Here is a 25,557-nt window from a genome sequence, read left to right on the forward strand (position 1 = left end):
CTGCTGTAGTTTCTGGCCCTACCATGCAGCAAGTCAGAGCTGAGCGGCTGTATGACAATGGATGAAAATGCAGGAAACAGTCACCTCCTAAAGCTGACTCAGTGACCTGTTGTTCTCAAAAAGGCCTGTTGTAATAAACAGCCTCCAGTTCAGATAGCTGTTAAACCTACAGAGGTCAAAACATGGGACTAGAAACAAGAAAAAATTTTCCCATACTTTCTCCTAACAGATGAGCTGAAAATACCTGAAAAGTACCCAAAACTGAGAAACACAAGGCTGTTGCCTAAAGTTATTACGACTCCTTCAAACCCAAGTAAAGATTGGGTTCATCTACTGAGTAAGATGTCTTGTTTCCTTCAGACAGGTTGATGATTCTTAATCCAAGAATTCAAGTAATGAGCAGTTGAAGTTTCCATCTTGAAGCATCTGTTCCGCCAAGTCAGCACTGGCCTTGATAAATAGCAAATCCGACTGATGCATGCAAGTGTATACACACATGCTGAAGTTAAACTTGAGGGAAAATACTTCAACAGATCTCTGCATAGACAGATTTATATAATTAATCTGTAATTAGGCTTTATACAGCGCGGACTGACTCAGTCAGGTCAAAGCACTGAAAATGCAGACATGGTAGGATCTTTACCTGTTGCTGCAAAAAAAACCTTTTCAAAGGTTATTTGTGGGTAAGTTCACATACCTTCATCTAGTTGTCACAAACCTTCACTGCTATTCTAACTTACTCATCTTACAGTGGAAGAAAAGTATGTTTAGCTAAAGGATAAAAACAAACCACAAGTACAACTGCATCTGGGTGCTTTTAGTAATCTTAGCAAAAGTTTTACCTCATTTTTAACTGTACAAAAGAGAAGCTTGCGTACATCACTCATTAATATAAAGTCTGTACCAGCCCTTGCAATGGTGACGCTCCCTTGGCCTGTAGAAGAAAGGAACTGATTGGTTTGCAGTTTGTGTATCTTTATAGTCTAAAAAAACTATCAAATCTGTTCTTTGATATCAGACTCATTCTACTGAAGAGGTTTCTATCTGACATGATGTGACAATTCAAGTCCAGTAACAAGAAATGCCAAGCTGGTTCAGGAAGGTACACTCTTCATACCCCACAGCACAGCAAAGAAATACTGAGAGACTCAACTGAGAAAAGGAGGGTTTTACACAACTGTCCTAGGCTATACAGAGGAGTTGGCAAAACAAAAACTGGTTTTCTGTACATGCTTCGCAACAAAGCCTTAGAGATATTTTTCTGATTGTAAGACTTGGCACATCAGAGCAGAAAGGTGGAAATGGATGACTACTGAAACGTTAAGAGAGGAAAGAAGTAAAGATGAAGTGTACTTTTACTCAAAATGCCAGGCTCAACTAATTAGGGAATGCCATTATTTCAGGAAGAATATCCTTTTCTCCATCAGGTCTATCACAGTATTTTCGATGAAACGAAAAATGGGAACCAGCCTTACCTTTGTATAAAAAAAGGGAACACGCTTCTGTAAACTAATCCTGAAATGGCAGCAGATAAAGGTACACAGCAGTAGACTATAGTTTCATGATTTTCCACGTTCACTTTAACAGAAAGTCACCCTGCTGCATTCCTCGTTGTGGTGGTGCTGTATTATATAGCACAAGTGGCATTCACAAAGCTTGTCATGAGTTGAGATGGTACCTCATGGCTAGCTCAATCCTGCTTTCAGTAAAAAGTTAGAATAAGACTTTCTTGAGGTAAAAAAATCAGACTGGTTATCTCTTGAAAGTCAAAAGTAAAAAGAGAAACCAATTTTTCCCTTGGGAAGACGTAGTCTAATGGGTGGCTTAAAGTATAGGCAGCTACTTATTTTGCAAGGAGAAAGTTTACTTCCACTTCTTTAGTAAGTATATATGAAAAATTGAAGTGGGTATTTGCAGGACAGGCCTCTGAATGTGCTAAAAACTCCTGAAATTATTGTCAAACATCTTCACATGGCTTCAAGTCTGGCTTAGATCAGCTGAGGTCTTCAGGTTTTTCTCACTTGAACACTCGTCCATATCTTTCCACTCCTTTCCCCTAAACAAAGCATGTGGAGGTCCCTATCTACTCTGGCCCCTCTCCTCCCCACCAGGACACTGTAACAAAACCACCTTCCCCATGATTTATGTCTGGCAGAGCCAATGACTTAAGAAAGCAGGGAGTCTGTCTCCATCCTGTCCCCGTTCCCACCCACCCTGAACTCTTTTGCTCCCAGACCCTCTCCCGCAAGGCAGTGCTGTGCTCCACCATTGCCAGGCTCCCCACCGCCTGGGACTTGACATTTGTTCTTGTTTTCTCCTGTCTCCCCTAATGGGTACAGCACTACTAAGCAAAGAGGAATGTACAGAACAAGAGAGTTCAAAGTAATTGAGTCTACACTCATTCAGAAAGCCTGGATCCTTGCCCGCTCAGAACCTGCGGCATTTATGCAGTTTCAGAAAGTTTAACCCTTTTTCATTCAACCTGGTAACGCTCTTTCGAGCGCAGTGTTGCAATTCTCTTATCCATGACCAAATACACTGGAAGGTGTCTTTCACATATCCAGCTCTACCTGCTTACCACTCAACATTTTACTTCTCCTTGTTTGCTCTGTGGGACTGTAACTAAAGACCTTGAGTTGTCATTTTGATGAGATGCTGAGGGAACTGTGTTGCAGAGGAATGATCGCCTCACTCCTGAACGCGTGTGCCGAAAGTCTGTCTTACGCAAACAGAACTCTGCTGGGTTTCAAAGAGCTTACCTAGTTTTCTGCTGCAAGGTTGTCTGTTAAGGTGCAAGGTCACTTCTAACTCTGCCTGCAAAATTACTGAAGGAACAGAAACATTACAAAATGATTATAACCATGAACTCGTCATTCAAACAAATAAACTCTCATATCAGTTTAATTTAGGAGATGATGTTAGTTGGCAGCTTATTACTGACCTTAAATTTGTAAATAAAGACCATTTGTTCAAAGAAGTATAAAATCTGATAACAATGGGAATTCTTAAAAAGGGCTATCAAACAATTAAAAAAAATCACCCTTTAAAAATTCTATAGTCTTTAACAATCTTCCATTGACTGTTGCTTGAGAAAAGACTGTAAGACTGGGCTCATCATTAGCACAAAAACGTGTCGACAGAATTGTATTTATTTACCTGCAGTTCAGACCTAATTATATCTCTTTAAAAAAAAAATCTAAAACACATTCAGAGCTGCATCTAAAAAAGTGTTTTAAGTATACACAGAACATTTACTCCGAGATACCAGTCTAATTAACCTGCCAAAGCATTTGCCAGAGCAGGCCCTTTATAAATGTACATATATAAAACAAAGCAAAACAAAAAAACAATTTTTAAATTATCTATTTATCATCCGTTTAATCAGACAGAGGTAAAACGTATAATTAAAGTATGCAGGTCTCAGAAACATTTCAGTTACTGCAGCCATACAATTTACATGAATGTCTGAAAGTTACTAGTATATGCACTACATCAGATGCTCCTTAAGACTTATATTGTGCCTGATCTAGAAGAATTGCAGCCAAAACACTTTCTGGACAGCATAATGCAGTAGTACTAGTTTTACATTTTTAAAGCTCTTACCAGAGCAGTTTATACTAAACTTGCAAATTCAGAAGGTCAAAAACATAGTTCAAAGCCTAACTGGTTTGAAAAAGGATACAAAAAACGCATTCAAGACACAGAGTTTGAAGCTTAACTGTAAACTAGGCATATGTGAAGGGCATTTACACAAAAAGGAGACACGGTTTTAAAATCTGTTGGTTAAAACACCTGTTTCTAGGCTAGAATGGGGAAAGAAATGCCCGAGATGAGGCTTCGAAAAAGAGCACGGAAGTCGCAGTTTGTATGACTACGAACGCGTGTTAGTGTTGGATGGAAATTATCCTGCATGACTTCAAATGCTACGCTGGCGGGAGTAGCCGGATCTACGTTAGTAATAACAACCATCGAGTGGCTACATATTGCTAAACAGACAGTTTGTGTAAAGAAATGTTACGCTGAGCTCTTTTCCTGGTTCTGTAATTAACTTTCTGCATGCTCTGAGACATCCCACTTGCCGTGGACTGGAAGACAAAGGGGAGGAGTGCCAGGTTGACCAGAGAAATGCGCTTGTTTTAATGTTACTTAAAAAAAAAAGAGCCTCGTGTGTAAATGACAGGGGATAAATGCGGGGAGGGGGAGGTTGACAACATTTCCGCGGATTCACAGACTCTCTCCCTGCAAACCGGGATGCGTGGCTGGCAGGGCCAGGAGAAAGGTGGAAAGTTTGGGGTTTTTTTTCCAAAGCTCCACTACGTGCTGTACTTTTCCCACACGACGTGAGTCCTTTGGTGTTGCACAAAAGGACGGCGTCCCTCCTTTTTCTCCTCCTTCATCTGAAACGTGGGAGCTTAGCTCACTGTCTTCTGTCTACGGGGAAATACGCTTTGCGTCGAAACCGCACCTCAACACAAGTAAATAGAAACTTGCCTCATCCGAAAGGAGGAAAAAAAAGAGGAGACGGTTGTCGCTCTTTTTCCTCTCCCCTTCTTCCTTCTCCTTTGAGCCACTTCTGTAGCCGCGTTCTCACAGCGCATGACAGAAAGGTATATCGCAGCACTGAAATTTATTAGCAGCAGGTTTCGAGTACGAGCTGCCTTCGGGACAAAAAATAATAAATTTGATTGACTGCCTTTAAAAACCCTTTTGAAGATGAAAGGTAGGAGAGACGGTTATTTTAAAATGCCTACATTAGGAGCGCTTCCTTAACAGACTGTAAATACTCCTGAAGCACGAGAGGGACCTCGGCAGACCGCCGCACTTGTTGAAAACCCTCTTCTACTTAGCTGCCAGCACCGCGCCGCCTGCCTCTGCCTGCACGTAGTCCCTGCCTGCATACAGTCCCTGTCGGCACACAGCCTTACCCGCACCCGAACCCCGCCTGCACGGGGAAGCACGGCGGCGGCGGCCGGACCCTGCGCCGGGCACCTCTCCCTGGTTCGCCGGGATCGGGACCGGGGCGGGGGACCCGGGACCGGGGCGGGGGACCCGGACCCTGGCTCGCCGCGCCGCCGCCGCCGCGCTGCCCTGGGCTGGGCACGCCGCGGGGAGGAGCCGGCCGCACTCCCCGTAGGCAGGGCAGCCCCTGCGCTGGGCCGGCCCCCTTCGCAGGGCTGGGTGGGGTGTAGGGGGGGCCGGGGGTGGAGTAGGGTGAAATAGAGGCGGGCGTGTGTCACCGGGTAGATACTCGTGGCCAGGTACAGGCGGAGGCACTGACGACACCGGAGTGGATGCGATCTCGGGCTGGGGCTGCTGGGGAGCGAGCGCACGAGTAGCCACCGCCCGCCCGGAGCCGCCCGCGGGCCAGTCCTCCTGCGCCGGGGCGGGCAGCCCGTCCGCGCCGCACCCGCCGCCGCCACCACCGCCACCAGTCCGCCTCATGGCCACCAGGGTGCTGACCATGAGCGCCCGCCTGGGTCCAGTGCAACAGCCCGAGGAGCCGGTGTTCGCGCAGCTGAAGCCCGTGCTGGGGGCAAGGGAGACGGCGATCTTCCCCGGGGACGACCTGAAGCAGCAGCCGCAGCAGCCGCCGCCACCGCCTCAGCAGCAGCCGCAGCAGCAGCAGCAGCACCCGGGGGGCGGCGGCGGGGGTGGCGGCGCGACCCTGCCGGCAGAGGAGATGGTACAGGTAGGCGGCGGCCGCCCCGCTCGCAGCATGCCGGCATCGCCCCTCTCCCGCGGCGCGGTCGTCCGGGCGGGGAGCGGCCGCTCGGGAGCGGGCGGGACTGGGTGGGGCCGGGCTGCGGGGCGAGGGCAGCGGGCCCCGAGGTGCGGGGCTAAGGCGGCGGCGGCGGGGTGTGGGAGTGGGAGTGCGAGGCGGAGCGGCTCCCGCCGCCCAGCTCGCCTGTGCCGCGGGGAGAACTCCCGCCTTCCCGCCGGTGGAGCGCGGTGAGGCGGCCCGGGGCGCGGCCGCGGCGGCCGGGGCTGAGGCGGGGCGCGGGCTCCGGCGGCGGGCGGCGGGCTGCCCAGGGGCGGAGGGGCGAGCAGGGCTACCCGCGCGAGTGTGTTGAAAGCTACAGCTGCTGCCTTTTGCACTTGCCCGGTGGCAGAATTAGAGCAGCCGCCTGTCCTCCTCGCCCACGCAGGGAGTCATATTCAGGGCGGGAAGGGGGGGACGCCGCCGCTCCGCTCCACGCCGCACCGGCCGAGGGGGGGGGACTTCCCGGGACTTTCTGCCTGTCCCAGGAGACTGTTTGGGAGCGGGTCTACGGGCAAACAGCTGGAGGAGCTAAAAGCGGGAAGGCGCCGGCCGCAGCCGGGTGCAGCCCGCGGACGGGACTCGCTCGAGAGACAGCTCCCAGACCCGCGGCCCCCCGGCCCGGACCCCGGGGCGGTGTGACGGGGGGCGCCGGGGAGCCCCCAGTGCCGGGCGCTGCGTTTCGGTGGTGTCTTCCCCGCCGAATAAATAATTGCTGTCTTCAAAGCGGGCTGCCCTCGGCTTGTAAACAAGAGCTGGAAAAAGTAGCCTGGCATGTCGGGGCAGATCCAGATCAAAGGGACGGGAAGGCGGCTGTGTTTGTTTGTGGTGTTTACCGGGGGTCTTTGAAGAAATGTCCTAAAATCCACTTTCGGGCAGAGTTGCTGTTCGTCAGCCGCTTTCTCTTGCGGGGTGCTAAACGGGTCTGGTATGAGCGCTCTCTTGACAGAGCAGGGGGGAATGTAGCATTTGCCCACTGGAGAGTGCGTGATAAATGTTTTGCCGATGACTGTACCAGTAATGTATCGGGCTCCAGACGCCCACGGATTCCCTCGCACCACTACGCTAAGAGAATGATTTCCCAGTAATTAAAGAGCTCTCCTAGGACCGAGGCATGGATAGGGACACGTTTATCACGCTATTAGCCGACTATATACCGCGTAGATGGCGTTTTTTTTAGCTCTGAAGTGTACTCTCAGAGACACTTTACATAAAGAGTACTCTGATGCAGTCAGCACGTCTTTTTATTTGATATCATTCACAACTTTACGCTTAAGTACCGCATTTCTAATCAAATAATGTTACTTTTAGGGATGAAAAATCCTGGAAGTATAGAAAACGCGTATAAACATCGTTTGAAGTGTAAACGTTCAAATAGCCAGCTGAGGATGTGGCTTTTAGAGTTAGCATTTCAAAGAGGAGCGGGTGAAACAGATAGGCAGTCACCCTGCTCGAGCAGTGAATTCCAGAGCAGGAGATCTGCAGATTAGGCACAGCGCCTGTCATTTCTGCGCCTCGAACTGTCTTGTAGGCACAAAAGATGAAAAGTCTGTCGTACCGTGAAACACCAGATCGATCTTAATGCTTGTTGTGTGTGAACGGCTTGTGCCATGACCTTATCTCCACGTCCTTGATGGTGTTGATTAGCATGCTGATTATAAAAGACGGGTTTTCATTAACGTGGATGTTTATAACTTCCTCTGAAGGTAGCTTGCAGCTGAACAGTGTCGCTTTTTATTTGCAAAGCCTCATGTGAATTGCATGCCATCGTCCTTCTCGATTGGCAACAAATCATGTGGATTATGGTCTGTTTTGTTTTTGTAGACGAGATGTGAAATGGAGAAATACCTGGCACCCCAGCTCCCGCCTGTTCCCGTCATCCCCGAGCACAAGAAATACAGAAGAGACAGTGCCTCGGTCGTAGACCAGTTTTTCACTGACAGCGAAGGGTTGCCTTACAGCATCAACATGAACGTCTTCCTCCCTGACATTAGCCATCTGAGAACTGGCCTGTACAAATCTCAGCGACCCTGTGTAACCCACATCAAGACAGAGCCCGTTACCATCTTCAGTCACCAGAGCGAAACTACTGCCCCTGCCCCTGCCCCTACTCAGGCCCTCCCCGAATTTACCAGCATCTTCAGCTCCCATCAGACTCCCGACGTGAACAACATTTTCATCAAGCAGGAGCTTCCTACTCCAGATGTTCATCTTTCTGTCACGCCCCAGCAAGGCCAATTGTATCAGCTCTTGAGCTCACCGGATTTAGATATGCCCAACACTCCTGCTCAGGCGGCCGTGATGGACTCCCTTAACAATGTCTCCATGCCGTCAGCCATGGCGGGCCTTAACACGCTCTCCTCCGCTGTTCCACAGACTGCAATGAAACAGTTCCAGGGCATCCCCCCCTGCACCTACTCCATGCCAAACCAGTTTCTGCAGCAGCAGGCCACTTACTTCCCTCCTTCGCCCCCAAGCTCAGAGCCTGGAAGTCCAGACAGACAAGCAGAGATGCTACAGAATTTAACCCCACCTCCGTCATACGCCGCAACTATAGCTTCCAAGCTGGCAATTCACAATCCGAATTTGCCAGCGACTCTGCCCATAACCCCCCAGAACATCCAGCCAGTCAGATACAACAGGAGAAGTAACCCAGATTTGGAGAAAAGACGTATCCACTACTGTGACTATCCTGGTAAGCGACCTGTGATGGAAAATCCCAGCTCCTGCAGTTGAAAAACAAACAAAAGAAAAGTGAATAATCATGGGTGATGTCTAAGTGCTTGTCTCTAGCTGTAGTTCACAGCTAGGGAGAACCAAGTAATTTCTTGCCCGAGTAGAATTTCTTTGTATTGTTTTCTTTTGCATGGCACACTGTCATGTTTTTTACATAATATATACCCTTTTCTTCATCTCATTTGCAATGCTCTTAAACACCTGAGCTTGTACTACGTTACAGAACTTGTACTGACTAGAAAGGAAAAAAAAAGAAAAGAAAAAAAAAGATGGCTTTCTCTACTGTAAGTCAGTGTGAGTGTGCAGCTTATGCTCTCACTTTTCCTGTACCCTGGTGGAGCAGAGGTTCAGTTTGAATCCGCTAGAAGAATCATTTCTGCTCCTGGTGGGCAAGGTCACAGCCGTATCTTCCCCTTTAGGAACAAGGGGATTCAGCCGCCTGCATAAATCCATTAAAACTACCTCTGAAAATTGTCTGCAGATAGATCCCCTTCCAGCCTCTCCTCTTCCTCAACTGGAGGGGAAGAGAGACCTGAGTATCAACTGTGCGCCTCCATGTAGTACGTGATCCCAGGTGGAAGGCGCTCACACCCATCTGAGCACAGGGAGAAATAGCTACTGGTGCTTGATCTCCCCGTTTACCAGCGTAACCCTCAGCAGCGTGTCACCTGTTCAGTGTGCTGTGGGATAAATGCTCAGGGGAAGAGTTGTGCTCAGCCCTGGGTGATAACGATGACACCAAGTCTGGCTTGATCAAATCCTCTAAGAAATTTTTAAGAGATGAAGTCCCCTCTGAGTTGTTCGCTTACGTAGCAGGTGTTACTGTGTGTAGACTGTAGCAACTCTTGGTCTATACCACAATAGAAGGTAGCGAGACTGCCGGAAACATACACATTTTTCTCTTCTTCTGTGTAAAGCAACATATCCCTAGAAGCTTCCTATATAAAATTTTACTTCTAAAAGATGATGGTGCAAGAAGGGAGAAAATTTAAATGTTTCTAGATCATACCCCAGTGAGGAAGTTTTAAACATTAACATGGAGTGTTCCCGTTCTCCCTACTGAAATACCTCTCTGCTTTTTTGTTTTCCTTTTGTTTTAGGCTGCACGAAAGTTTATACAAAGTCTTCTCACTTAAAAGCACACCTGAGAACTCACACGGGTATGTACACTCACTCTTGCTGTCTCTTGTTTATTCATGGCTGACACATTTTCTGAGAAAGCAAGCATGTTTGGTCTGCCGTCTTCTCTCTGTTCTCTGTGTGGGTTCAGGCTGACAGTTAAATTAAGAAGAATTTTAGGTTTGGTCAACAAACCTCTTTATTCTTAATGCAGTTTTATTAAACCTTCTGTAATACATACCTCAAAATAGCTGAGAATAAAACAGTTGGAAAATTTTCCTTTTTAATTTAAAATACCATGAAGTGTTAAAAAAAAGGGACTTATTTTTTCTGCCTTGAATAACATATTAAGCATAGCAAAGATGTTACAGTATTGAAGATTTATCCGGATAGAATTTTCCGATTGGGGCTTTCACTTTGACCTGATACAACTATTTAATCTTAGAACTCTTCAGAAATGTCATAAAAACAGCCAAGATACCTCTCCTTGTTTCATCCTTGGCCTTAATTGTGGGGTGGGGGATTTTTTCCTCTTTTTAAGACAAACGGTTCTCTATGTTTGTTTTCGAAGAATGGGATTTCTGTGAGGGTTTTTTTTTGTCAACAAAAGACATTAAAATGGAGAAAACAAAAAGTGCCAGTGCGACATAAGCATGGTTTTTGTACCTGGACCCCGCTGTGCCTGCAGCTGCAGAGGCTGCTCCCCGTTGCCGGGCCCGCATGGAGCAGAGCTGGGAACGAACAGCGGCATCGCTCCTTGCGTGGGCACAGGAGAGGACAGTGGGTGGGAGGTGGGAGCGCCCGAGGTGCTCTTCCCCAAAGCTCACCTGCTGAGGCAGATGGGGAAGGAGGACAACTTGCCAACAGCACAACTGGGACTGTTCAGGACCGATCTGTGCTGGGGTCTTAGTACAAAGCTGCTCGTGCTAAATCAGCAAAAAGCGCGTGACTGATTTTCTGTAGAAACCAAACGAGAGGGCTGTGGCTCCTGTTTTTAAAACCGAGTGTGAACCTCACTCAGCTCTTTTGCTCATGGACCTCAATTCAGAGCAGAGCATGAGTCACAGTTCAAGCAACTCGCTTACTGAAGCAGGCTGTCAGCGTGACGGGGCTGTGCCGTTCAAGGAATGGGGCTTCACCTAAGTTTAAACCAAAAGTCAAAACAAAACTTAGCGTGAGCTATGATCTAACAAAATGTTTCATTATCTCTATGGAAACAAGGCCTTCTATTCAAGCAGTTCTTTTGAATGGATCCTTGGATTATTGTAAAGAAATTGAGTATCTCCGGGCTAAAATGTTACTATGGAAATGTTGTTTTGCTAAATGAAAGAGTTATCTGTATTGCAGTCATAGTAAAAATTTAAAAGCAACTGTACAAAGGTTGTTGCTTTGCATTAGTAATAGACTAAACGAGAACACTGTTAAAAATATTTTCGATGGACGTCATCAAAATCACTTATTAGCAGTAAGCTTAGTAAGAAAGGAATATTTTCACAAGGCTATAAACCTACATAATGTCAGAGTAGAGTCCGGTTGCTCTTTAATAAATAATCTCTAAATTTCAGAGCGTGTGGTTTCCACTTAGGCACGTTAGCCGGCAACCAAATACTAGTTTTAAATATCTTGCTTGCTATTACACAATAACTAGGAAGAGAGTTAAAAGCAAAACTTTAGTCTAAAATGAACATTACGTAGTCAGCATTCAAAAGGCCCACTTTTCCTTTAAGTCAGTTTGTATATTTTTTTGTACCTGGAGTAGTAATGACTTTAGGATTTACAAAGTTAATACTTCTGTGCAGAGAAATACCACATTGATTATTTATTGCTCAGGGTCACTGATATTTATTGTTGCCTTCACTTTTTTCCCTATAGATATTTGACCTTAGAAATGTGGATAAATGTGCAAAGGTCAGGGGAGCTGATGTATTCATGGAAACAAGAATGTTGTTTTAGATAAAAATCTGGTGAACTTAAGCAGGTCTGTAATACAAAGGATCTTCTGGGGAGGCAAATGAAGGGATAAACTGTCTAAAGAGTGCATTACATGCAAGAATGTGAGTCCAGTATCCTGTTACCTGCATTATTTCAGAGTCTGCATGAGTTTAACTCTCCTGAATATTTGCCTAATACTTGAAGATTCCCAGCACCGATTCTGATCTCTGCCTAAACAGATAGTTGAAATAGGTATTAGGAGTGAGATCTCTAACTTAACCCGCCAGTACCGTAAATTGGTGAAATTAACATTAAAGTAAGCTCGGGGGAAGCCTGTGAAGTTGCACAGCTCACCCAGGAGTGCAGGGAATCTTGCTATTGATCTCCAGAGAAAAGGACACGATGCCCGAGGGCTAAATTTGAGTATGTTGCCTCTGTGCATCCCATCCCCCAGAACTATGAATTCATACAGGACTGTTAAGCTTTGATTTTTATATTCTTTTTTTTACTTCTTTTTTTTTCAAAGAACATTTGTGAAGCTTTTTACCTTCAAAGTCTAAAGTGAGTGTCACGTAATCCATTTTAATAAAGTTGTGTGTGATATTCTTTCAAATCCCTTCAGGGATCGCAGACCTGTTTATCTGGCTAAACCCGTTCTTTAGTAATCATGGACCACTGAAGTTGTTTTCTCCTTATTCTTAGTTTCTTAACAATACCTTTTAAAATTGGCTGCAGTCTCTCTCATCCCAACCAGTCCCCGCCCTTCTCAGCAATCTGTCATCTTAAAATAAAAGAGCCTGCAGCAAAGTTCGTCTGCCATTAAAAGTAAAGACAGACCTTATGGTTTTCCTTTTGTATTGGAAAATCTCAGCCTTTTCACAGTATTTATTTAAGAGCCTTTTTTTTTTTAGCCTTTTTTTTTTTTCCCTGAAAGGCTTTCACTGGGTTTAGTGGGACATTCTTTGACAACAAACCTAAGGAAAATGTTATTTTTGATAGGTGGAATGTAGTCTCTTTTTTTTTTTTTTTTGCAATTCAGATGTGAACACGGTGTCACACTTCATAAATTAAATTTAAATAAAACTACAGGAAATGGGCAAGAGGAAAACCCCTTACATTTTTCTTCTCAGGTCTTCTCAAGGTGTTTACCTTACACCAAGTCAGATGGTATAAGCTGGTACAGTTGTTCTGATTTAATATAATTACCCCAGACTTTTGGTGTCGATTAGGAATCTGGTATTCCCATAAGGAGCTAAGCAAAGTTAACATGTTTGTACCAGTCACTGAAGCAGACATACATTTTTCTTTCTGTAGGCAATGCTTTAACTTTTGCAAATTATGAAGTAAATTTTAGTTGTTGGGAAACTGATGACCCCAAAATCAAACGTGAACAAAGATTCGAATGCTGGAAAGATAGAGGACATTTGGTAACCATCTCTGTGCAGTTCTAGAGCAGATGCCTGGTATATTTTAATACCTTACAACACTTCAGTAGAGTATCTTAGATCAATATAAGTTGTTCCTGAAACAGGTAAAATGGTATTCAGCATGCTAAAGATTCGATTGGAACGTCTCTCAAAACAGATTGGATTTTTTGACCTTCCGAAGCAGGGATTTTCTTTAAAATCATTTTACCTGTTTGTCATGGGACAAGTTTCATTTCATAACCAGCATCATGTAACTGTGGTGTATACTGGGAGAGGGGGTTATGCATTTGTTACGGGAAGTCTGGCGGTAAAACTGCTTTAAGGCTCGACCGTAACAGCCATATATCCATCCAACATGGCCAAATGACAGTGAAAAGCAGTTGCTTGTGTTTTGTAGATAAACCTCACTCGGATCTGAGTACATACATATCTCTCTCTCTCAAGTAGTCCTTTAGAAACAGCAGTCCTATAGCTTATCCTGTTAGATTTCAACATGTGTTAAAGATTTGGACTACGGAAGTTCAGCCTTTGATATGCAGGCACCTGGAATCCCCTACCCATACCCTACCTGTAATGCTGCAGAGGAACTGCTGGTTCCAGGGTGGGGTTTTCTTTTATTATTTCTCTGAACAGCTGCACGCTTCAGGATTGTGTATAGTTTTAAGAGGAAAATCTGTCATTGTTTTGAACACATCAAGGCACGCACACTGAGGACATTTTCCAGCTGCATGTTGGTTTTCCGTACACAGAGTCTTTGTACAGGCATGTTCTCTGGTCACATGGTGGGCTTGCCATTAATAGTTTCTAGCATTAAGTGCAGAACTATTTCGTCTCTATCTATAGATCCAGATTGTATTTAGTGATGGGAAGTGGAAGCCGAGATAACTCAAGAGAAATGGCATTTCTCTAAATGAGATGCACTCAAAATACTTCCACCGTCCCTAGTTATTTCAAATGTTGATGTAGGCATGGGACAGCTGCTGACTCGTGCAGTTCCTCAAGGTGTTAAACATTTCATTTTATTTTAGGTCTCTGCCTCAATACATCCAGAATTAGGCTCTGATGGTACATCAGAATTAGAACCAGTTGTGTGCAATGGGCTTCAACAGTCCCTAGGACTTGGCAGTCCAAGTTTACCATGGCTGTATACGGATGCTTGTTAAAGGTGGCACCATGTAGAATTGCCCAGGAATTCAGGATGTGTGTTGTTCAGGAGGGAAGACAAGTGGTGGTTGGACTCCTGCTGGAAAAATAAAAAGCCCCAGCTTGCAAAAATCATGTACTGACTCAAATCATCTTGAGATTTAGGTGAGGGATTTATTTCACTCACGGTGCACAAGTTGGGAACGGAGGCCCTGAAGACTCTGCCTTGCTTGTGGCTGCAGCCTTCTGTGTGCATACCAAACCCCATCCTGGAAAACTCTTTGCATCGTGAAGATAGCTGTTGAGTAATATTTCCGTGTAGATTCTGCTTCTTTAACCTGTTAGATGAGTCAGTTGCACAGATTAAAGACATGTCAGTAAATGCCATTATTGATAGAGACAATAAGGAAAAATGGAGGAGAGTTGAATAAAAGTGTTGACAAAGTGCATTAAAGTACAGTATTGCTAGACAGTGCTGGAGAATATGTTGCTATCTTTTATTTATGAATTCTGCTAAATCCATTAGTTGCCTGTGTGAGAAATGGAAGTACATTATTTTTCCTCTGCAAACCACAGTTTAAGGGAAAATAATGTTGGGGTTTTTTCAAAACACTTTATGAGTGATCACAGACCTTGAGATTAATTGATCCAGTCCTTTATCTATAGTCATAGATAGACATGTTGAAATGTGTTGCTCAAAAGAGAGTGAAACCTCAGCAACTTAAACCTAAATTTTAATTAAATATTACTGGTCATTCACAAAAGTGTCCACCACCCAGTTTTTGTGAAGCATGAATTAAATTCCAAGGTGTCAGGTGAGGGGTACTCCTATTAGATTTTTAGATACCGAAAAGAAAAGCCTAATATTTTCTTTTTGATTAAAAGCCTAGAAAGTCCCTCTAAGCATGAGAGCTTTAAAAAAAAATGTTGTTTCTGTCAATTGCTCCCTGAGAGGATTAAACTTCAGTTCCAGGATATTTGATTCCTGATAAGGAAACTGTTGACCTAAGAGACCGGCTTTAAATATAGTTCATTTTGAGACCGCCCTACATAGGCTAATATAGTCCCGAGATTCACAGCAATTGCTGGTGATTAAAACTTTCCATTATTTGATTAGACATTCCTTATTGTAATTAATTTCTGAGCTTGACTGAGACGATTGACTCCTGGTTCCAGGGTAGTGTGTTGTTTGTTGTTTGTTAGATGACCTGCACCTCCCATTGGTGAAAGATTAGAAACATTTAAGTAATGTCCTAGTTTAGTCTGAGTATCTTGGTAGCAGCATTCCTGTCCTGTCAAGCTGCATTATTTATATGCAGTGATCTCTAACAACTCTGATTAAGGACATATTAAAACCTTCAAGTTTGGCAAGTGTACAGTGCTTCGCTTTGAGTTAAAATAGCTTTAATGTACTGCTTTCAGTTTAGTGTGTGTATGTGTGCACACAGTAGATGAAAATCTGGATGTCTACAGTATGTGTTTAATAAATTCCATTTTAAGAGCACCTCTTATCTGACTGTACAAGAGCCAGTGTTATTGGTGTGCGAGCTAAAGAGCTTGCACCATAGGCATAGATGAGGAAACACATTCTTCAGCATGGGACATGTAGACACAGCCGTGCACCTCGGATGTCGTGGATTTCTTACAAACCTACTTTGAAAAAAACATTCCTTTCCTCTTTGTTTGCCTATCTCCTTGAAGAGAGACCACCTCTGTTAAGACAGAATGTTACACTGAAGAGAAAATAAACCATTGCACAGGCCAGTCAAGATTCCCCAGTAATCCTTGAACTGCGTATGACAACACTTAGTGAAATAGCACCGGTGGGAGGGCAGAGAAGGTGAGCACCTTCTGCACCTCTGCAGCCAGAAAGTGAACGATGCACAGCTCTTTTGACCATCCTCTTCGCTTATGAGTCAGTTTGTCTTTTTTCCTGTTCCTGCTTTTGTTAGCGAGAGATCAAATGCCTCTTGATATATCGGTGTTTAGAATTGGAAGTGCAGCAGCTCTGTTACAGGGTTCCTTAAAATGCTGGCTCATGGTGAAGTAATGCTTACTGGTCACCCACTAGCCATTGCTACACTAGGCAGAGGCTTTATCACATTTAAAAACGTGGAATACATTTTGCATTCATATCACTAGTGGGCTGGATGTTTCAAGGACTCAGTGTATTTTGTCACTCACAAAATAAGCTGGATGTGCTTTGCATGCTGCCAGCTCTCTGATCCATCTCAGACAAAGGAGAGTTTCAATTCTCTGAAGAGCTTTTAAACACCTGAGAGATTTTTTTTATTTTGAGATTCCATCTTTCTGCTACCTCTCAAAAAAACCTCACTTTGCCTTAAAAAAGGGCAACACCCCAGGACATGAGCTGCTTTTAACTATAGCACTTAGTCAATGGCAGAAGAAAAGTCTAATTTTAGGTAAACACTGTGAGCTGAAACCTTTTTGTGAATGGATGCAGACATACACTGAAGCAACTGCTTTGTGTTCTAGTGGGCTGGGAAGAGATCAGAGTTTAAAACTGTGATGCTATGAACTAAAGGAAAGCTATTTCAGGCAAACTGAAACAGAGAAAACAATTGTTCTGATTTTTTTCCAAAACATTGAGGTTATAGCATGTCAGGGGACTAAGACAGCTCATGCTGAGGTGAGAAAAAATTGAAAACAAATGCACTAGAAAACTTTGAGACAACATTAAGACTTAATAATGTAACCTGTTTTAAAACTGGACATAGGTATATAACTGGTGCAGTTGTGGTACAGAAACTTTCGCTTTGCCTACCACCTTTTTATAGCACCTAGTTGAATATTTTTTAAGGCCGAACACTTGCCACTACAAATAATCCTGTAATAAACACAAGTAATATTAAAATAAGCAAAGGAGCTGGTGGGAGGTGGGGGGAATGTCTTTTATACCCTTTCGACCTGTGATCAGGTGTTGTCTTTTTGGAGTCTTTGAAAAGCCTTGCTGCTTTCTCTTCCTCAAGGAGCTCCAAACTCACCGCTCTGTAAGAAATTTCTGATAGGAAATAGGAGAAGTTGCAGGCATTGGCTGGCGTAATACCTGTATTTGGATTTCTGCATACCAAGAGAGTTACCTAACTTTAGGTTTGAAAATCCAGCCCTTTGCTGTTTGCAGCTTTATATTTAAAGAAAGCCATCCTAGCAGCGAATTGCGGAAATACAGCCACGCAACTCTTTGGAGCAGTAAGGAAGCTTATTTTCTCCTTAATGAAGAAATTCATCACCAATGGAGGTTTCCTTTCAGCAGCTCATTGTTTTCCAAAGGGGATTGTGAACAGTAGCGTTTTCTTGACCAGAGGCTGGGTGTCAGAGATCAAGGGTGTCTTCAAAGGGACTATTGCCTTCCCACAGGTGGCACGGTATATCACCCCGAGGAGCGTGGTGAGGTGATGGCTGAGACGGTCGCTGCCAGGGACAGAGGGCTGTTAGGAAAGCATTCAGTGCGTTTTCACACGACTAGATCCCGAGAAGACCAGCGAAAGGGAGAAGAGCCAACATGATGTGTGTGGCTCACTGGTCCAGACTGTTCTCTTGTGGCAGGATCTTGTGACAAGGATCCTGAACGTTGGGATACTTTTATCTGTGGAAGTGCCTGACTAGGTTAGCATGTTATTTGTGGATATCCAGGGATCTTTTTGACATCCTTGCAATCTCACAGCATTACAGTTCTTTATTTATTTTTTCAACAGACACACTGCAAGTAAAATAGTCTCCTCTCAGGTTAAACTCTCTTATCTCTTGCTAGGTGCTTTCTGTAAAAGAGCTTCCAAATTAAATATTAGGGTTTAAAATTTCAGTTCTCAAGTACAAATCTGTTTCTGGTGCTTCGCAAATGTTGTTGTTGGGTTTTTTTTAAACTGGAGAATGGATACATATTAACAGCTCGAGAACTTAAAAATATATCTTGTGATGTATAAGCCTAGCAAAATATTTTAAATCAGTGATACTGGAAGGAGGTTATGCAGAAATCCAATTAAACTTATGAAATCCCTATCCTGTTGAAGTATAATTTAAAGGAAAGCAGTTCTGTTTCCCAGAAGTGCTGTGTATAATATTTCTGGCTTGGGAAGAAAGGGTTGGAGTGTGCTATTTGGCTGGAAATCGGTACCAGCTTCCTCCATGGTGTTTTAGTTGAACAGTGTTGACATTCTAACAAATCCCGTGGAAGCTCCCCTGAAGTGGAGGAGTTAGCTGTTTTCTTGCTTTTACAGTGAAATATCTGTTTGATACCGCGATCGTGTTCCAGTAACCGAAGCTGTACTGCCTTCGCGTTTGATGACCAGTGGCATTCTTGGTTTAACACTCTATAGAAAACCTAAATTGCTGGAGGAAAACCAAATATTTCTGAGACTTTGCAGCTACTGTATTTCGCACAATCATGAAAGTAAACAAATCTTACATTACTATGTAGCCAATGAAAACAGTGGATAAAGGGTTCAGTGTCCCTTGTTGTGTATACCTGCTTTTTAAAAAAAATAGCCCCAAAACTCTTCAACCCCAGGTTTCTCAGCACTTTAAAAGCTGCGTAGGAAATAAGTAGGATCACTTCAGAAAATATGTAACGTGAGGCTCTTTTTTCCCTTGCTGCAGGAGCTTAAACCAAATTATTCCTTCTGCTAAGGGACAAAAAGCATGTGTATAGGTTGAGAGAGAGCAAATACTACCAGCTAGTTGTTCTTCTGCTTTCTTTAAAGGAGTGAAAATAATCTCCACCTTCTTTTTCTTGCCCCCCCTTCCTCTTTGCCCACAAGGAAAACATTTGAAATTGATTCAGTTCTTAAATAGAACTTTCCAACGGAAACTAGCGTTACAAACATAGATATTCACTATTTTACCCCTAGGATTTATTCAAAATAATCCAGGCCTCTACACTGGCGCTATAAATACATTTTCCAGTTCTCACTGTTGGCCAAAGCAGGGGTTAAAAGCAACGTTCTGGCTTTAATTTCCAGTACATAAAAGTAACACTGTTAAAACAATCTGTGTAAGGCACCAGCTCCTTACCCTTTGCGCATCCCCTGAGTGCTGCTCTGTTTAGCTCAGGTATGCAGACTTCAGTCGTCAAGGAGGAGCCCTGCTTGGCTTTTCCTCTGAGCAGTGCCATTCCTAGGGAGGATTTGGGGCTGTGACATGTATTGAAGTGGCTATGACAATGGAGGGGTAGTGTCTCTGGTAATCTGTGCCCCCTGGAGTTTGATGGAGTCTGTTTGACTCAGCTTTGGCTTGGAAGCTGTGTCCCCCAGCAAGGCACAGCGTTCACTGCTGCCCCAGCTGCCGGTGGTTGGAATGCCAGAAGCCCTCGTAGCACCTGCTGCTGATGCTCTCAGGTTAGAAAAAAGTTTCACTTGAGGGCAGCAGCTTTGTTTGGACTCAGGGTCAGATGCTACCTATGCAAGACAACTTTGAGACCACTTTTTCAGTGCAATGTAGGACAAGACATGATGAAGTTCCATACACTTCATATCCCCTCAAAACCAGGTTTGGAAACTGATTTTAATCTCCTGGTCCCTGTTCCAGTCTACACACTCCGAAGCTTTTGTTCAGCAAGTGCTTTTCCCCCGACCTCTTTACCATTTCTCTCATTCCTGGTCTGATTATGCAAAATGGATAAGCAAGTGTCCAGAGTATACAGAGCCTTGACCAGGCATATGCTCTCCCTGGGTAGTTCGGGTGGGGGAATCACAAGACTCTGAGTGTAGCTCTAAGTGTAATATGACAGCTTTAAGTGAAAGGTTTTAAGGAGGAATTGGAAGCTAATATGAGGGAAGAGGGGAGAGAAAGGAGAAAAAAAAAAGAAAAAGAAACAGACTGGCTTTAAGTAAAAGCGTTCTGATGCAGGAGTAATGCTTTTGTGCAACGTCCGTGTGTACACACGTGTTTTAGCACAAAGTGTTCAGAGAAGATCTCCCTAGTGCTGTGCCTGGGGATCAGCAACACGATTAGTAACCCCGTTTAAATACATTAAAGGTGACGTAGGTAGTGCAAAAGATGCCTCGCTGAGTAGAGACCTTTCATGTCATTTTCTGCTGTGAAGACCAAATGCATTACCTCAACTGTCTTCTCAGCTGTTAGAAAAGCACTGGATTTGAATGACAACTGTATTCGCACCTATAGACTACATTGCATGAAGCAGGAATCCTGTATAGTAGACCATTCCAGTCTTCCACCAGCATCAGGCAGAGTAAATTTAACTATGGAAAAAATTTGGAATGATTTGTGTTCTGATTTGCCACCTGCCAAATAATTTTTAACTCTGTGAGAGGTGATGCCAGCCTCTTAAGTTTGTTTTTCATAAGGAGATGATATGTTTCCTCCGTGATTTCAATAAATCCCGGTCACCATTTAGTCAAAGAGGTGGGTGGTTGATTGCCTGGTTGATTGTTCTTGTAGAGATCATGTTCTGATTGTGACTGTGATGCCAACATGAAGTCAGGGCCCCGTTGTGAGCCAAGTGTCAATTCTGCTCTTAGTACTACATGGAAAGTTACTCATTGGTTGATCAGGAGAAGCAGTAGAAACTCCCAGATAAAACCAATTTCGTAATTTCATCTGAATGACAAATTAGAGTCTCTGAAGTAATGGTTTTGAGTTTCTCAAATGGTGTTCTCTGCATAACTGGTGCAAAACAGTGATTGCAGGATACTGGCTTCTGTCCTTCTGTGTGCCTGTGGGATGGTAAAACAGGGGAAAGCAGGAGCCTCTTCGCAGTGCTACTGGATTGAGACTGTGCGGGTAAAGGTCTGAGACTAATAGAGAAGCAGATCTCATGTTCCTGTGTGACCTGATTTAAATGGACCTGCTTCTGCATGGGGTTGGACTAGATGATCTCTAAAGGTCCCTTCCAACCCCTACCATTCTATGATTCTACGAAAAGACATCTTAGAAAGCTCAGCCTTGGTCTGATTCCACTCTATAAATGAAGCTACTGCTGAGTGCTTTGAGAAACTCGTTTTTCTTTCTCCTTTTAACAAATGGGTCAAGTTAATTTAAAGCTATAGATAGCAATTGACTCTCCCAACTGAAAGGTGTTTTTGTCAACCAATGTCAACCAATAGCCTATAAATAGGTAATCTTAACCTCTTTATTTATATGAAACTTGCTTGTGTGGTGATGACATGTCCATGCCAGCTCCTGAGCAGGTGTATGTACATGCTTAAAGTTCTGGTTTCACACAGAAGTCGTCTTGACTTTGTGGCTTCATGTTTCTCCCATTTCAACAAACAGATCTATAAATTATAAGCATGCATAAAATACTCCATTTATAGCTCTAAAATGGATGAATGCAAATATTTTGGGTGTTTGGGCTGGTGTATTCAAGACTGGATGGATATTTCAAAGCTGTATTCAGAGCTTCTGCAATACATCAAGTTTTCAGAGACACTGTCGTCCTGCTATGACAGTGTAGCTTGATGGAGACAGCAAGCACTTGCAACTTTTGAAACATGGCTATTTAAGCACCTGATTGTAGACATTCAGTTCTGAAAACAGGTATTATGATCTTTCAGGTGCTCTCTCCTATATATAACTAGCCCAAGCCAGGATACCACAAGTTTTTATTGCCTCTGATGTTGTAGAAAATACTATCTTTGTTATGTTCGCAACACACTGTGCCTCTTTCTTCACACACCAGAAGCTCTGAAACAGATCTGCACACTACAAAGAATCTTTACAGTCATCTTCCTTCCCATTTCAGACCTCTTAAAAAAGAAGAAAAGCTCTGTATAGCTTAGTTTACCCACTTTTAAAAGGTACAAGTGTAAGTTACAAACCAGATTGGGTTGTCACATGAGACTGGCTTTGTTTTTTCCTACTCCCTCTCATGTTAAGAGGGAGCGTATTTCAGTCCCATGCAGCTTTGGAGTTTTTTTCACCTCTGTGCATTTCTGCACCGTAGCTCTCTCCGACTGGTGTGCTTGAAAGTTTCTGATGTTTTACTGGGATGTTCAATCACAGATGCAAGAGGAAAACTAGCCAAAGTGCCGAAAGGGCTGGTAGTTTGGGGCCCGTGGAGCAGAGCTGTGAATAATTAGGCAACGTCAGCTCCCGTTTGTTGTTTATTTCTTGGTCTGTGAGCCGAAGAGCGGCGCCGTGCAGTGTGACCTGGCGGCGGCGGCGGCTGACGGTCTCATTTCTATGTGCTCTCTCTCAGGTGAGAAGCCGTACAAGTGCACGTGGGAAGGCTGCGACTGGAGATTCGCCCGCTCGGATGAGCTCACGCGCCACTACAGGAAGCATACAGGGGCAAAGCCTTTCCAGTGTGCTGTCTGCAACCGCAGCTTCTCCCGCTCTGATCACCTGGCCCTCCACATGAAGAGGCATCAGAACTGAAAGCTGGACTTGTTGTTGAGGCTGTTTTTGTATCTATGCAATTTCCTATTGACTCTCGACATACAACTGAAGATGAGTTTAATTTTTGAGTATGGGTTATCTGTTTAAAAGAAATCTCAAAAGAAACTGGAAATGTATATTTTGTATATTTATGCAGAAAAAGGGAAGACACTGTATCACAATACCAGAGTGTTTGGTCGTTTGTTTGCTCTCATGATGTATATGGCTTTAGTCAGCGGGTTTCATCTCTTTACAAGTATTATGTCTTGACACATTGCAGCTTTATACACTATTTTTTTTTTCTCTTGCGGTGTTTTGACCAAAGCACTGTCATTATTGTGACAATGTTTAGTAAACGAACTAATGAGAGGCTGCACATGAATGAACACAGTGGAAAAGCCATGCGTTGTAGTCTATCAGGTCTTTACTGGACACATTTAGTGCTTGTGGGGTTTTTTTCTAAATGTTAAGTCATTCTGTGGAGATAAAACACATAGAAGATCTCGCGAACAGCCATAGAACAAATTTTGTTCTTTATGTTGCAAGTTTGCTACGACAAAGATTTTGTAAATATGCAAATCAGCTTTTTAGGTTTAATACAAAAGTTTTCTAGGAATCAACTGAAAAAACGCAGTTTTTTATGTTTGATAACATGGCACATTTTCAAAAACAAAAAAGTTATTTAAATACCTCTCAAAACGGTACCAACTTTGCTTCATTTCTCTCAAGAGAAATGAGCTAAGCATTCAGATGTTTTGTACCTGTTAACTCAAACGGTGTGCACTGAATATTCAAAGCAGGATTTTGTTTTCAAATTGCTTTAAAGGAGGACAAAACATGTAGAATGAGTTGTAAAGCCAATGTTGGAAGCTTAAATAACAGGGATGGTTACAATGGACACAGAATGTTAAACCTCTTACTATAAGCTAAACTTAGTATCGCTTTAAAAAGAAGGATTTGGGATGCAATTTTCATATACAGACATGTTAAGCTGGTTCAGCACCAGTATGATCTAGTTTCATGTGGGTATTGCATGTAACGTACTAGAAGGTAAAGGATACAGTAATTTTGTTTAAAATTACAGTGCAGTTTAGTTAATCCACTGTTCAGATTGACAGACGCAGGGAAGAATTTACTGCTGACAGAAGTAGCTGAAACTCCACGGACGCCAACAAAATGGTGCCCTTTTATGCTAACAATGACTTTGATCCACCGTGTTCAGCCTTGAAATAGTAGATGAAGGGCCAAAGATGAGGTTAGACCATGTAGGATTTGGCCAGACAACAGGAGAAAACCAAACAAACGTAATAAGTGTCTGGACTTCACAAGCCGTAATATTAAGCTGTCAACCAAAGGCTAGAATAGACAATCAAAATACCAAAAAAAAAGGGTCTTGCAGGAAAACCTAGCTTTGTTAAAGCTGTTGTTTGTCTTTATTTATTTGTGGTATATGGTAGACCTTTTTTTTTTGTTTGTTTTTTTTAAGGCAATTTTACATATACTTGATAAATTATAGTTTTGTTTGTTATAGTTAGAAATGTTGCTCTTAATGTAAATAGTCGACAAACGATGTAAATAATTTTGTAAGGCTTCAAATGTTTATACGTGGAAACACATGCGTCAATCGGTTGCTGTTTTGCTTCTTTTGCCTCCCCCCCTACCTTATTTTTGTATTGTGGTATTTCCTATGCAAATGACAGAGCAAACAGCTGTATAGTTGCAGAATGTTTTGAGAGAGAATGAAATGGTTTATATATAAAGACTTTTTTTTTTTTGCAAAATAAAACAAAGTGCCTAACGTGTCTGCGCTTTGTAGCAGGGATTGGCTCTTTGGAAAGTACCTGGCCCTTCTGTATCCTACCCAAATGAAAATTGTAAATGTGAAGGGATAAGGGATGGTGCTTTTCTGCCATCAGAACTTTAAAAGAAGTGTTCAGCAGCTTGAGAATGGTTGCCCGTTGGCCATCCACAGTAACGTTACTGTAAATAACGGGTGGAATCTATTCACACGCATCTGCAGCGTTGCCCAAAAGAAATTTCTCCCCCAGAAGGTCTCTTCATGCCCTAGAAAGACAGCAAGATCCCATAGCAGTGCTATCCAGTGCCCCCATGGCAGAGTCGCTGTTCCAGTACTTTTTCCCCCTTTGAGAGAGAAGTCTGTCTGGTTCAATTGAAAGATTGGAGTGGATGTAAATGGTCAGATCTGGGGGTTACTTCTGTCTTCTCGTCCATTCCTCCAAGCTTAAAGTAAATGGTCACACTGAGCTTTTAGAAAGAATTTTTTCTTAAAACCAGTAAAAGAGTCAGTTTAAGTAGCATTTATTAGCAAATTATAATCAACCAGTTAAATCAGCTATCAAGTTATTCCAAATTCAGTCTTAAACCCTGACTCTGAAGTCCATCTCCATTCTTTCCTTACAACCTATCTTTTATTTTCCTTTGATTTTTCTCTCTTAATTAGCCTCTCCCTTGTCAGCTAATCCCTCCTTTTAAAAAGTACCTACGATAGCATTAACAAAGTCAGCGAAGACCTGATTAATTACTAAGAAAGATCTGCCTGCGTCTCACCTGACTGTGCATAACCACAAACATTAAGAGCAATGTTTTGGAGACAAGGCATGACTGCGGCATTCCCCTGTTCTGATCCAGCCATTAGGAAAACACCCAAGTTTCTTCGGAGCAGTTCTCGAAGGGGAAGCTGACAAGGAATTGGGCAGTTGGTCATGTGCCGTCACTGTGAAAGAGCGCAGGGTGAAGTGAATACCAGCGGTGATGTTGGGGTGTTTGGAGCTGCAGGCCTTCCCATTCAGCTCAGCCCATTGATCTGGGATTGGGACCAGTGGTGGGTTTGGTGGCTCTTTCTAGTCTTTCGCAGTCAATCTTCTGTCATTGGTGTTTTGTCTCAAATCCGTAGATGAAGGCAGCTCTGTTTCTGTGTTTCCCATGACTTTTCACAACAAAAGCCTGCTGATTGCATGGTTTCGGCCTCCGACATTGCCTCATACTTGTTTCAGATGTTTCTATTGCTCAGCTACCTGGTTGCATAAACCAGCTTAATGGCTTCATTTTAATCTTGAATGAAAGGCC

The 25,557-nt window shown here is 43.5% G+C and overlaps 1 protein-coding gene across 1 annotated transcript; it reads left to right on the forward strand.

The window, feature by feature from the left end:
- The first annotated feature begins 5,246 nt into the window (after positions 1-5,246).
- Positions 5,247-24,259, forward strand: KLF5 (KLF transcription factor 5). The gene is made up of 4 exons (XM_062020511.1): positions 5,247-5,689; positions 7,583-8,453; positions 9,595-9,654; positions 22,292-24,259. Exons 1-4 carry the CDS (start codon positions 5,441-5,443, stop codon positions 22,468-22,470), a joined length of 1,359 nt encoding a protein of 452 aa, XP_061876495.1. The 5' UTR covers positions 5,247-5,440; the 3' UTR covers positions 22,471-24,259.
- Positions 24,260-25,557: the final 1,298 nt, after the last annotated feature.

The sequence above is a fragment of the Colius striatus genome, chromosome 1, assembly GCF_028858725.1.
Source record: "Colius striatus isolate bColStr4 chromosome 1, bColStr4.1.hap1, whole genome shotgun sequence".
NCBI lineage: Eukaryota > Metazoa > Chordata > Aves > Coliiformes > Coliidae > Colius > Colius striatus.